The 14527-nt window shown below is 44.8% G+C and overlaps 1 protein-coding gene across 2 annotated transcripts in view; it reads left to right on the top strand.

Moving 5' to 3' along the window:
• Positions 1–14527, top strand: part of PEBP4 (phosphatidylethanolamine binding protein 4) — a 209446-nt gene that overhangs the window by 1336 nt on the left and 193583 nt on the right. For both annotated transcript variants that reach the window (XM_029937600.1, XM_029937609.1), the window contains exon 2: positions 11000–11136. In XM_029937600.1, coding sequence (XP_029793460.1) covers positions 11000–11136 — 137 coding nt within the window. The remainder of the gene's footprint in view (positions 1–10999; positions 11137–14527) is intronic.

Here is a 14527-nt window from a genome sequence, read left to right as displayed (position 1 = left end):
AGAGAGGGAGACACAGAATCTGAAGGGGCTCCACACTCTGAAGTGTAAGCACGGAGCCCGATGCAGGGCTCGAACCCACAAACCATGAGATCTTGACCCGAGCTGAAGTCAGATGCCTAACTGACTGAGCCACCCACGCACCCCATACATTCTGATACTCTTACATTCCATGACAATTTCCACATTGGTCATCTGAAATGAAAGGTGCATAAAAAGCAATATCTTCTAGTTGAAAACTTTCTAGTTGAAAACTAACAGACTTTGAAAGACTTTGTGGTCCTTTCCTACTCTTTACATATGAAAGATAACAGAAAGCCAGAATATTCTGTTTATAACATATCATTTTTGAATGTGCATGCTTGCTTATTTATTAAGTGTCTACTCTATTAAGAGTACTGTGGGTGGGGTACAGAAACAATTGGGGTGCTCACAGGATGAAATATCTGCCCAGAAAACGAAAACAGAAGGAAGATATCACTGAATGCTTTAAGGGAGGAACAAACAGTGCTCCTGAAACTGAAGTGAGACACAGATTAAACTAGGGGAGGTGGAGGTGTGGTCTTTAAGAGGCCTATGTTCACCCCACCCTCCCTATTTCCTTCCTTCTTTAAATTATAATAGAGCCCCTGATGTTTTTCAAGTGCTGTGCAAGGTGCCATACACAGCATTTCACAGGACACATGTGGCTCTTCTTCCATAAAGGTAACTTGTGCTTATCTACTGGTAGATAAGCACAAGTAAATGACAAATAAAAAGGGCTTAATACATACTATCATGGTAGAAGTGTTGCAAAGACTGTATGTGGATAGGAGAGGATATCTAAGAAGGTTTACTGAAGGAAGGTTCACTGATGTTTAAATAACACTTGAAGGATAAGCAAAAGTTAGCCATCTGGGTCATGGGGCGGGAGAGAATGCCTCTTCTTGCAGAAAGAACAGCTTGTACAAATGCCTTAGGGTTGGAGAGAGCACAGTTAATTTGGAAAATGGATAGTAGTCTACACAGACTGATCAAGTGATTTATATGGTGAGGAGAATGGATTAGGTCAGCATTTCCAAAGTGGGCTTTATAAATCACTGGTTCCTTGGGGTGCATGTGTGTGTGTGTGTGTGTGTGTGTGTGTGTGTGTGTGTGCATGTATACTAAAAAAAAAAATATATATATATATATATATATAATTTACTATTTTAACTCTTTTTAAGAGTAGAATTCAATGGCATTTAATTACATTCTCGATGTTGAGACTTTATCACCCTATGTATTTCCAAGACATTCATTACCCCAAAATAAACTCTGTAACCATTAAGCAATAAATCCTTACTGTGAGAAAATAAGTTTCCACTGTTTAAGCTACCCAGTCTGTGATATTTGGCTATGGCAGCACTGACAAACTAATACATTTTTCTTGTTCCAGATCTTTGGGAAAATTTTTTGAGTCTTTCACCATTCAGTGTGATGTTAGCTATGGATAGTCCACATATGGCTTTTATCATATTGAGGCTGTTGAGTTTCTATCAAGTTTTTATGAGTTTGTTAAGTATTTGTCAAGAAAGTTATTGAATTTTGTCAAATGCTTTTTCTGCAGCAAGTGAGATAATCATATGGATTTTTTCCTTCATTCTGTCAGTGTGGTGTATTATATTGGTTGATGTTCATATGTTGAACCATTTTTATGTTCCAGGAACAAATCTTAACTCGGCCATGTTGCATAATCCTGTTAATGTGCTTCTGAATGCAGTTTGCTAGCATTTTTACATTAATATTCTTAAAGAATATTGGTCTTTAGCTTTCCTTTCTTGTAAAGTCTTTGTCTGGTTTCGGGATTAGAGTAATGTTAGCCTCACAAAATGACTTAAATATTCCCTCCACTTTAATTTTTGAGTTTGCCATGACATGTTTTTATTCCCTTTTTATTTCTTTTTGGTATATTCTATCAGTATATTTTGCGGGTATCATGAGCATCATATATAACAACTTAAAATTATAACAGTCTAATTTGAATTGATCAACCTAACTTCAATTGCAAAAGATAGCTACACTCCCCTACTTTATATTATTGATGGCACAGATTACATTTTTTAAATCTGTACACTAACAAAGATTTATAATTATTTTGTGTATTAGTCTTTTAAATTCTATATTTTTAAAAAGTGAGGTTACAAAGCCAAATGTACTGGCTTTTATGTTTGCCCATATATTTACCTCTGCCCGAGATCTTTATATTTTTATCTAACATCAAGTTACTATCTAAGGTTCTTTCATTTCAACCCAAAGTACTCTTATTAGCATTTTTTTGGCAGAGAATCTCTAATGACAATGAATTCCCTCAGTTTTTGTTTAACTGGGAATATCTTAATATTGCTTTCATTTTTTAAGGACATTTTTGCTGGATATAGAATTCTTGGTTGAAAGGTTTCTTCTCTAAATATTTTAAATACAGTTGATCCTTGAATAACATGGGTTTGACCTACATGGATCCACTTATTTGTGGATTTTTTTCTTTTCCTTATGGGTTTCTTAATAACATTTTCTTTTCTCTAGCTTACTTTATTGTAAGATTACAGTACATAATACATATAACATCCAAATTATGTGTTAACCAAAAGTTTATGTTATCAGTAAGGGCTCTCTTTAGTCAACAGTAGACTACTAGTACTTAAGTATTTTGGGGAATGTCAGCTGTATATCATCCGAATGCCTTCAGGCCTCCAAGGTTTCTTCTGAGAAATCAGTTGTTTTCTTACAGAGGATACCTTGTACATGACATGTTTCCTTTTCTTGCTGTTTTCAAGATTCATTTTTTGTCTTTTAACAGTTTGATTATGTGTCTTGGTATGAGCATCTTTTAATTTATTTAGCTTGGTGTTCCTTGAGCTCATTTCATTTGCAGATTCATGTATTTAATTAAATTTGGGAAGCTTTTGGCCATTATTTCTTCAAATAATCCTTCTGCCTTTTTCTCTCTTTTCTCTTTCTGGGACTCTCGTAACACATCCATCGGTATACTTGATGGTATCCCGTGAATCTCTTAAGCTCTGTGGGTTTTTGGTTTTTTTTTTTTTCATTGTTTTTTCTTCCTGCTCCTGATCCTAGATTCAATAATTTCAGCATTCTTATCTTTAAATTCATGGATTATTTTTTTCTACCTGCTCAAATAAGCTATTGAGCCCCTCTAGTAAATTTATCATTATTTTATTTTTCAGCTCTATAATTTGTTTTGTTCCTTTTTATAATTTCTATACTTTGTTGATATTCTGACTTCTCTCATATACTGTTTCACTGTCTTCCTGATTTCCTTTAGTTATTTATTCATGTTTTCCTTTAGCTCTTTAGTGTATCTAAGACAGTTATTTTAAAGTCTTTAATAAGTCTGATGTGTAAGCTTCCTTAGGGACAGTTTATGTCAACTTAATTTAGTTTTTTGAATGGCCTATGTTTTCTTGTTCTTTATGATTTTTTTTTGTTATTGTTGAAAATTGGGTATTCGAAAGAAGCAACCACTTTCCCCAGTCTTTGCAGACTTGCTATGTGCCAGAGAAGACCTTCACTGATTAGCTGGGCACGCTCTGGTCCAGGGATGAGCCCAAGATGAGAACTTAAGATCTTCTCTGTTTTTTTCTGAGTATGTGTCTTGCCTGAACATGAATGTGGCTTTCTCAATTCCCCCATATACACAGCTTTCATAAAAAATATGCACTCCTTATCCTCCCCAAGATCTAAGTTAGACAAAACAGAGACCAGTACTTCAGGCGATCCCTAGACAGATTAGAACACTGCAGTAAGATTTGCTTTGCTCCCTCTGATTTGAGAGAGGAAATTGGTGTCCTCCAAGCCAAGACTGAATTATGCTGGAGACAGTGTAGGGGTAAAGACAAGTGAAAATGCCATATAATTTCTTACCATACTGAAGGCTACTTTTTCTTGATTGAGAATTCAGTTGGTCGCTCTTGATCTTTGACTGTTTTCCAGCACTTATAGTCAGTCAGCTTTGGAAGTTTTATTTGTTTTGTTGGTTGGCTGGTTGGTTTGGTTTTGAGTTGTGTGTGCATTTGTGTGTTCTGAAGTTTGGAGGAATGAGAGCTTGGAGCTTCACAGTCCACCATTTTGCTGATATTGCCTGGACTGTTTTTTCTTTAAACAACTTTATTGAGATATATTTCACATACCACACAGTTCACCAAATTCTAAAGTATAATTTAAATATGTACAATTTAATGTTTTTTAAAGTGTGTAAATTCAAAAGTTTTACAAACATGTGCAATCATCACCACAATGTTAGAATATTTTCATCACATCTAAAAAAAACCCATACCCTTTAGCTATCCTCCCCATCTTTCCCATCTTTCCTATTCATTCACCTACCCACTCCTAGCCCTAAGCGACCACTAATCAGTTTTCTGTCCATATATATATGGACGGAAACTGATACACACACACACACACATATCTATATCTATATCTATATTCCTGTTCTAGACACTTCATTTAAAAGGAATGTGTTCCTTCTTTTGTGACAGGCTTCTTTCACTTAGCACAATATTTCCCCCCATCCCCCTGCCCCAGGGTCTGTAGAAGGCACAAGGTGCTGAGAAGACAAGTGGGAGTTGGGAGCAGTAAGCGTACTCAGTGGAGTAGGCAGACTGGTTCAAAATTGGAGTTACATCCAACAGCCACAACATGAAAATAAGGAGGATGGAACACAAGATGGTGGTGAGTGAATAATAGTAGCAAAGATTTGCAGAAAACTAAGCACCAGAGAGAAGGAAATCAGAATAAGTAAAGAAAAGGATGGTGGTCAAGGAATTGGAGTTCAGAATAAAAGAAAGACTGGGTGTCATGGGAATAACAAAGTGAGAGAAAAAGAAGAGGTTGTTATCAGAATAACTGCTTGAATTTAAGATTTTAAGCATTGAATGGTTTTTAGTGATGACAGTGTCCAAGAAGTTACCATGAGAAAAAAGACTGGAGAGGAAGGCAGAGAACGTGTTTGAAAATGTGTCTCCATGGATATAGATGTCACCCAGCGTTGATATCAAGACTTGGAACAGGGGGAAAGTTTCCATGGCAAGTAACAATGTCTTCAGTGAGCAAGGAGTGATAGGAAGGCAGATAACACCAATTAGGATTGATTCAGATGGGGTAAGCCTCAAGAAGTGTAGGTTTTGACAAGAAGACTGAGGAGTCAGGGTATAGAAACAGCAATGGGGAATGGAATGCTAATAAGTCTTACCTCCCAACCACCAGTCATGTTGCGGGCAGGAAACTGAGCATTCCACACTTTGGAGGACTTCAGGAGAAGCAACTTTTCAAAGGTCAGGGAGATTCAGGTTATGGCAAGAGGTGGAGGTGAAGGATATCAATCAGGAAAGCAAAGTCTTTTCAACAAATGATATTGGAACAACTGGATAGCTACATGCAAAATAATGAAATTGGACATTTGCCTAACACAACATATAAAAATTAACTCATAATGGATCGATGATGTAAATGTAAGAGCTAAGAAAGAAGAAAACATGGGGAAACACTTCCTGACATTGAATTTGTGATAATTTCTTAGATATGACACCAAAAGCATAGACAACAAAAGAGATAGATAAACTGTACTTCACCGAAATTAAAAACCCTTGTGCATCAAAGTACACCATTAAGAAAATAAAAAGACAACCCAAAGAATGGGAGAGAATATTTACAAATTAAATATCTGATGAAGCCCTATGATTTTTGGCACCAATTCCAATGTGTAAGTTTTTTCTCTACATCAAGCAATTCTCTCTAACACTAGGTGGGTGTCCTACAATTCAACTCAATTCTGGCACTATTTACCTGGAGATACCATTAGATCCCACAGGATAAGGGTTTGGTCCTACAAGACTGTTCCCTTACCTTCTGGTGCCAATTTTAAGTCCAGACTGTTACCTGAGCATCTGGCCTATGAGCTGTATATTAGAGGCTCCAACAACCACCTCCTTGGGTTCAATTAATTTGTTAGAGTGGCTCACAGAACTCAGAGAAACATTTAACTTACTAGATTACTAGTTTATTGCAAAAGGATGTAACTCAGAAACAGCCAGATGGAAGAGATGCACAGGTCAAGGTATATAAGAAGGGGCACAGAGCTATGCTCTCTGAGTTTTATCCTTTCCCCAAACTTTCAAGTGTTCACTAACCTGGAAGCTCTCCTCACCTCCATCCGTTAGAGTTTTTAATGGAGGTCTCATTACATCAGTATAATTGACTAAATCACAGGACATTGGTGATCGATTCCACTTCCAGCTCCCCTCCCTTCATTGAAGTTGGAGAGTGAAAATTAAAATTCCCAAACCTCCAATCATATGGCTGATTTCACTGGCAACCAGCCCCCATCTTTTTAGGTGCTTTCCAAAAGTTACCTCATTACCATATAATTAGGTATGGTTGAAAGAGGGTTGTTATGAATGTCAAGACATCTTTATCACTCTTGTCACTTAGGAAGTTCCAAGGGTTTTAGGAGCTATGTGAAAAAAATGAGATGAAGACTAAATATATATATTTTTTATAAATCACAGCATCTAATTTCCAAAGTATATAAAGAACTTGTATAACTCAACATTAAAAAAGATAACCCATTTGAAAAGTGGCAAAGGATTTGAATGAATATTTCTCTAAAGAAGATACATAAATAGACAAAAACTCATGAAAAGATGTTCTACATCATTAGTCACCAGGAAAATGCAAATCAAAACCACATGTAATACCATTTCGTGCCCACTCACATAACTACAATCAAAAAGAAATAATAACGAGTGCTAGTGAGGATGTGAAGAAATTAGAACCTTCCTTGCTAGTAGAAAGGTAAAATGTAATGGCCACTTTGGAAAACAGGTTGGTTTTCCAAATGTGATACATGGAATTGTCACATGAGCCAACAATTCTACTCCTGGGCATAACCCAAGAAAATTGAAAGCATATTTTCATACATACAAAAATGTATACAAATGTTTATCATAGCATTGTTCCTAACAGCCCCAAATAACCCAATGTCCGTCAACTGATGAGTGGGCACATAAAATGTGGCATATATATCCAATAAAATATTATTCAGATATAAAAGGTAACTAAGTCCTGACTACATGGATGAACCTTGAAAAAATGCTAGATGAAAGCAGATGGTCACAAGAGAACACGTACATGTTTGATCCTTGAACAGCATGGATTTGAACTACATGGGTCAACCTGTATGTGATTTGTTTACAGCACAGGCCTACCAGTGTAAGTTTTCTTTCTTACAATTTTCTTAATGTTTTCTTTTCTCTAGCTTACTTTACTGTAAGAATACAGGAGAGATAATACATATAACACAAGATATGTGTTAATCGACCATTTACGTTTTCAGCAAGGCTTCCAGTCAACAGTAGGCTCTTGGTAGTTAAATTTTGGGGGAGGGGGGAGGTCCAGAGTTATACACAGATTTTCAACTGCACAGGGGACTGGGATCCCTAACTCCCATGTTGTTCAAGGGTCAACTGTGGTATGATTCCATTTATATGAAACATCTAGAATAGGCAAATCCTCAAAGGTAGAGAGAGTAGATTAGTGACTCCAAGGATTGAGATAGGAAGGAATGGAGACTCACTGCTAATGAGTTCTGCTTTGGAGCTTCTTTTGGGGGTGATGAAAATGTTCTGGAATTAGATAGTAATGATGGTTGCATTACTTTGTGATGATTGCACAACCTTTAGCAATTTCTATACTAAAACCACTGAATTGTACATGTTAAAAGGGTGAATTTTATGGTGTGTGAATCTCAATTTCTTAATGAAAACGAAAGGAAAAGAGTGAGGGGGAATTCAATTACTGTAGTTCAGAGATCCTGGAGGGCATACGTGAAAGGTTTAGGAGTGGGGGAAGCATGAGCGTCTGTCTGGATAGAGAAGGAAGGTGACATCTGGGCAGTGATGGGGGTGGAGGGCGTTAGGCACAGAAGGCCTGGAGGAAGAGGAAGGGGGGGATCAAGAGTTCCAGGAGCACTGGCCCAGCAGATCCATGGGTTTGGAGAGACCACAGCATCTCAGGAAGCCAAGGGCTTCTGTCCACCTAATAGTGTTGGGATGTAGTCCCAGTCCTGGTGACTAAGGGAAGAAAAGGGGGCTCCTAGGGTGGCCACCTCGGGATCTAGAGATGGGAGTTTCCAGAAATAAGGTGGTTGACCAAAACAGGCTGGCAATGGAAAGGGACGCAGTGCCTTCCTGGGCTCGAACGTGGTTCCTAGATCTTGGACTCCGTGTTTGAAGTGAAGTCCTGTGATTCCCCAAGAGGAAGATCAGATTCGAAAATGCTGAGAACCACTGCACTCTGTCAGATCTCTTTGCGAAAACAAGCCAGAGAAGGTTAGATAAATAAGGAAAAGGGATCCAGGGCCAGGGGCCAACTTGAGTGGTTGTTTCCTGCTGCTGTTTATTGAGTTAGGAGCTATTACGTGAAAATAGGACTATCAGAAACAGGTGGCAGGTTTGTCAGGCATTCCAACAGTAATTTATTAAACATTTAGACACGCCAGGCACTGTGCTGGGAACGCTGGACGCAGATTCGGTACAGCCTCTGTGACGCTTGTAGATTAAGGTGCAGGTGAACCATTAGCAAATCTCTAAGCAAGTAATTACAGAAGAATTCATTACAAGCATATAAGAACAAGGAAAGGAATAAGGAGCTATGATTCTGTATAACAGAAATCTAATGGAAGCTGGGGGTCAAGGCATTTCTCTGAAGAAATAGCATTTTGATTATCCACCAAAAGGGGGTGGTAATTGAGGGTGGTGCAGAGGAAGGCTCTGAGGCAGGAAGGAGCTGGAGGGATGAGCTGGAGTTAAACCTCAAGCAGCACAGACTAGATAGTCACAGCTAGAGAAGCCAGAACAGCCAGATCATGCAGGCAGGGGAGATTCTGGGCTTCATTCCAAGAAAACAGGGAACAGAGGGGGACAACTGAGGGGAAAGAGGGGCGACAGCAAAGCTCTAAGAGGGGACAGTAGAGGAAAGTGGTTACTGGTTAAGAAGCAAGTAGTCTGGAGGCAGGTGGCATGAGTTCAAATCCCAGGTCTGCCACTTACAACTCATGTGACCAAGGTCCAGTTTAGCTAACCTCTCTGTCCCTCAGTCTCCTCCTCTGTAAAATGGGATGACTAGTATCCACCTCAAAGGATCATATCATGAGGACACAATGATAAAAGCTTGGCGCATACTGAGTAAGGAAGCACTGCTGACCTGAGTAGGCTCTGCAGGAGAAACCCTACCCCAGGGACCCTTCCTCACCTCCAGACAGCCATCTTTTTTGGTATTGGCATTCAGGAGAGTTTTGGCTCTCCCAGCGGCTGCCACTTTGAAGTTCAGACTCTCTTGGCCTTCGAAGACCATTCTGGCAGCATTGTCCTTGTGGCTCTGGCTCTCCTGTGAGCTCCATGAGAACAAGGACCGTGACTGTCCCTACATCATGGAGCGGTCACAGGGCCTGGCACATGGGAGGCGCTCGGTACCTGATAGAGAAATGGATTGGGAATGCATCCATCACCGAGCATTCCATATGTGAGGGCCATTTCCTCGCTGAGGGCCTTACATAATTTGTTCAATTCTGTTCTCACAGCATCTTGTGAGGAGGCTACCAGGAGACACCTCCTGTAGGGAAGATCTTGGGAATGAGTCCTCTGTGGGGGAACTGTACTCATGTATCAGAGACTCTCACTATTGAGAAATGTATTTAATGTATAACCCCAAAGAAGGGCTTTTTGCTAGAAGCTGGGATCCTGGATGCAGGAATTCCATTGGAAATCCAGCTATGCTGAAATAGTTTCTCTGAAGCTCGAGCTGCATAAACTTTATAGCTATGGTCTCTCCTTCCTTAGAAGGCACAGGAGCAATGGGTCATCATACTCGCTTTTGAAAGGGAGAAATGGTGCCTCTTAGAGAGGCATAGCCCCCACTCCCCACCCCAGCAGCCCAGCGGGGCTCAGAGCAGAACCTGGGAGCCCTCAGTTCCCAGCTGCTAGAACATTCCCCAGCACACCCCAACACCCCATCTCAGAGAAGACGGAGCGCAGATCAACTGTAAAGGCCGTGGGAGAACTGCCCCGCCCTCTCTGGTTCCAATCAGAGTCCCACACACAACTTCCTGCAGGCAGTCCCCCTTCCTCCCCGCCGGCCCGGGCACTGGCACCGTGCACGCTGCTCCCTTCTCCAGCAGCCCTGCTCGTTTCTTCTCCAGAGACTATTATTTTGGGAAAGTGCTGAGTTCAGCACTGCTGTAAGGTGCAGTCTGAGGAGCGCTTCTGTCCTCAGCGGGCCCTTTGGAGTTGCCCTGGAGCCAGGGCGGCCCTAAGCGTGGCAGCCCTTCCTGCACAGGGTCACTGCATCCAGTCCCCCGACCATCCATCAGCCCCAAGGCTGTCAAGACAAGGTGGCACCGGAACTGTGGGCAGGAGAAGCAAAGCTGTCCGAGGGACCCAGCCCAGCCCACCCCTCCTCCCCTGCTCCTGGAAAAACAACCAAGGTCTTGCTCTAGCAAGCACCCTGGAACCACCACCAGCCTGGAGTCATCGGCTTCCCAGAGTTTGCCTTAAAGCCAAAGGAGCAGGCTGGCCCATGGCCCACTGATCACACATGGAGCGAGTGGCGGGGGACAGGATGGGGAGCTGGGTGGGGCTAGAGGCTTATATAAGCCCTCTGCTTCGCAGCTTGCTCCCTGCCCTGGCAGCCAGGATTAGAGGGTGGCAAAGCCCTGCTCTGACAGGGGAGGGGCCTCAGCCAGGACTGCAAACTGAGTCCGGCTTGGAGCAGGCCCAGGTCCTCCCAAGGTAATTGTGTCCGGGTGGCAGATTAGCTGCTGGAGCCCAGGCTGCTGCCCGCCCTTCTCCTTCTGCTTACCAGAGGTCTCTGTTCCTCCAAGTGGGTCCCCTGGGGTGGGGGCCACAGGGTGAGAAGGGCGCCCCCTGCAGAGGGCCCCACAGCTCTAAAAGTCCCTCTGTTCCAGGTATCCATGGGCTGGACAATGAAGCTGGCCACGGCAGCACTGTTCCTGGGTCTCACAATGGTGGTCGCCAGAGATGACGAGGACAGCGACATGTGTACGTACAAGGCCCTGTCTGACACCGATGCTGTCCTCTGCAAGTAAGGCTGGGTGGGGGCCCGGGAAGCAACTGGGGAGGGCAAAATGGGGGTGGAGATCTCAGGGAGGGGGGTTTGCAGATCCAGGGAGCATTGTCTCCCGAGTGGCCTTCGTGGAATCACTGAGCCCTGGAGACCACCTCGAGCGAGGCCAGCATTAAGGAAAGAACTGGAGACAGGCTCCTGCCTTCCAGACGGTGGTCTCCCAGACCCAGAGGGTATATACAGATATGGTCAGCTCCCCTTCATACCCCGGGACGCCCCAAACCTGAGGGGCTGACCTCACCCTCCCTGCTGGCGCCCGAGAGAGACCATCCTCCCTGCAGCCCAGAATGCTCCCTTCCCCCCAACATTTTATTTTATTTTATAACATTTATTTATTTTTTAGAAAGAGAGAACGAGAGTAGGGAGGGGTAGAAAGAGAGACACACACAGAATCCAAAGCAGGCTCCAGGCTCTGAGCTATCAGCACAAGCCCAATATGGGGCTTGAACCCATGAACCCTGAGATCATGACCTGAGCTGAAGTCAGACACTTGACCAACTGAGCCACCCAGGCGACCCCAAAGTGGCATTTTAAAGAATAGTGGCAGTCCACAGAGGGTGTGGGATTGGACCCTCCCTGTGTGAGAGGTGGCTGTTTGCTTTTCAGTAAGGAGGCACAGGGAGTGTGGGGCAAGTGGGCCTTTTAAGGAATGTGGCTGCTCCTGCCTGCGTCAGAGTCCCACTGTCTCCTCTGACTGCCCGTTAGAAAAGCCAGTCTTGGGGCACCTGGGGGGCTCAGCCGGCTAAGCCTCTGACTTCGCTCAGGTCAGATCTCACATTCGTGGGTTTGAGCCCTGCCTGAGTCAGGCTCTGTGCTAACAGCTCAGAGCCTGGAGCCTGCTTCCGGTTCTGTGTCTCCTTCTCTCTCTGCCCCTCCCCCTCTCATGCTCTCTCTCTGTATCAAAAATAAATAAAACATTAAAAAAATTTTTTTTAAATCCAGTCTTAATTGTCCCGGGCTCTTCACTCATCCTGAGAGCTGCCCAGGCCACTCTGCTGCCAACCCCTCTGCCAGTTTGGTGACCAAGGAGGCTGGCATCCCACTGAAGCCATCAGAAGTGAGAGAGGAGGGAAAAGCTCTCATTTCCTACTCTGCCTCCTTGTGCGCACTTGAATTCTTACCAAAGTTAACTTTTAGAAAGATAAATACGTGTTTCCCCTGAAAAAGCTAGGTTGTTAAAACCCCTCCCTCTCCCAAAAGATGACACGTTCTGCTCTTATCAGTACCTTTTAAAAACTCTGGGCAAACAATTCCAGGTGGAGTTTTGAGCGGGAGGAGCGAACGTGGCTGCCTCTCAGTGTGGGTTCCAGTCCTGCGGGCACTGCGGGCTGAGTGGGGCCCTCCCGGGGACCGGCAGCCATTTCACTGCGTTGGGGCAGAAGACCGAGTTCCCCCGGAGCCGGGGAGGTCCGCTGGGCCGGCGCAGTAAGGCCCCATTACAGAGTGCCTCTGTGCTTCCCACCTCACTGCGGAACCCTTAGAAAATGGTCACATATGTGATCACTGGGGGCTGATGGCCTGGGCCCCAGCTGCCTGAGGCTCTGCCCTGCAAGACACCCCCACGCGGGTGCCCTGGGGACCTGTGTGCTAGGGCAGCCTGAGGGCTCTGGGGGCACCCGTTAAAAGCCAGGAGCTCTGCTGGCGCCCAGACTCCAGCTTATTTCACTGTTCTCACGAACCCCGCCAGGTACGTATCACCATCGTTATATTGCAGATGAGGAATCCCCCGAGGTTAAACAACTGTCCACAGAGCTCACACACCTGGCCAGGGGCAGAGCCTGGATCCAGCCCTGACCCCTTGGTCTGGCTTTACACTCAATGCTCTTTCCCCTCCCGCTTTCGGCTGCTGACTGTCATCCAGGGCCTGGAGCTTCTGAAACTTGTGTAAAGGGGAGCCGTCTCAGTGCACTTGAGCCACTATAACAAGATACCTGGGCAGGGTGCCTTATCAACAGCAGAAATTTCCTTCTTCTCCTGGAGGTTGGGAAGTCCCAGATCAAGGTGTCAGCAGTTTCCATGCTGGTGAGAACCTGTTTCCTGATCCATAGATGGCCGTCTTCCCGCTGTCCCCTCACGCAATGGCAGGCACCTCTGGACACCCCACCTCACGATACCATCACACAGCGGGCTGGGGTTTGGCATATAAATTTGGGGGGAGAGGCAACTGCAACTCAGTGCATTGCAGGAGGTACTGTCAGGACTCCCTGGAATCCACCAGAGGACCCCCAGCTTGAGAAACACATACTTACCACACTAAGGTTGTGTGCCAGGACATGCCTGATTATAAACTGTCACTGCAGAAAGGGAGGGTTCTCTTGATCACCCCTGAAGATCTTTGTTGGTAGAAGATCACTAACTGAGAACACATTATGGACATGTCAGACCCCTGAGGAGAGACCAGGACGTCCCGCGCCAGGGCCGCCTCACCAAGAACCCTGCTCAGCTCAGGCTCCTGACCTCGCCAAGAGATCCCCCCACCCTCCAAGAAGCCATTCCTCTCATTATTACATAGAGTCTAACAGAGACTAATAGAGGGGCAGAGAGAGAGAGGGAGAGAGAGAGAGGATCTTAACTGACTGAGCCACCCAGGTGCCCCGAGTTCCTCGTCCTGTTGATGCTCCTTCAGATGTTGGGATGTTAGCTGCCGGCCTCCACCCGCAGCCCCTCTAAGCATCTCCATCCTCAGCTCCCCCTTGGGGGGCCCTGGTTCTGGGCCCCACTTCTGGGAGCATCAGTTGGAAACAGACTCATTGCTCTTTTCCAAGGCCAGCACCCCACACTTTGACACCGAGAACCATGCACCCACCCAGCCCCCTTGGACTTCTGTGAAGGCGACTTCACGTGAATGGGCCTGTTTGTCAATCTTGCTTTTAGGCCACTGGAATTTCAAGCCCTTTCCACAGGTACAGCTGGGGAGCGTCTCTCTCTGATCTGCTTCTTAGAATGCTGAAGGGACTTCGGTCACTGTGTGGTCAGAAGCCTGGAGAAACGGAGCGACTCCCTGGGGAAGCCTTGCGGTGCAGGGGAAGCCAGACAAGCTGCCGGAGCAGTTCTCCACCTTAGCACAAATCACCCCAAATGTGGCGGCTGCTCACATTTGTTGTCTCCCATTTGCTCTGGGCATTGCTCCGGGCAGGGCCCCGCTGGGCAGCTCGGGCTCACCCGGGGCCGTGGCCTCATCTGCAGAGTGGACTGGCTGGGCGGGGTGATTTGCTCCCGAGCTCGCTAACGTGAGTGTTGACAGGCCTCAGGCCCTTGCCATGTGGCCTCTCTGTGGGGCTGTTCACAACTCCACAGACGTTTCCCACATAGCCGAGCCAGGATCTGAGGGGCAGAGCCTGCGAGAGAA

This window comes from Suricata suricatta, chromosome 1, assembly GCF_006229205.1.
Source record: "Suricata suricatta isolate VVHF042 chromosome 1, meerkat_22Aug2017_6uvM2_HiC, whole genome shotgun sequence".
Lineage (NCBI taxonomy): Eukaryota > Metazoa > Chordata > Mammalia > Carnivora > Herpestidae > Suricata > Suricata suricatta.
The sequence above is the reverse complement of the archived record's forward strand: the minus strand, read 5'-3'. Positions and strand labels throughout refer to the sequence as shown.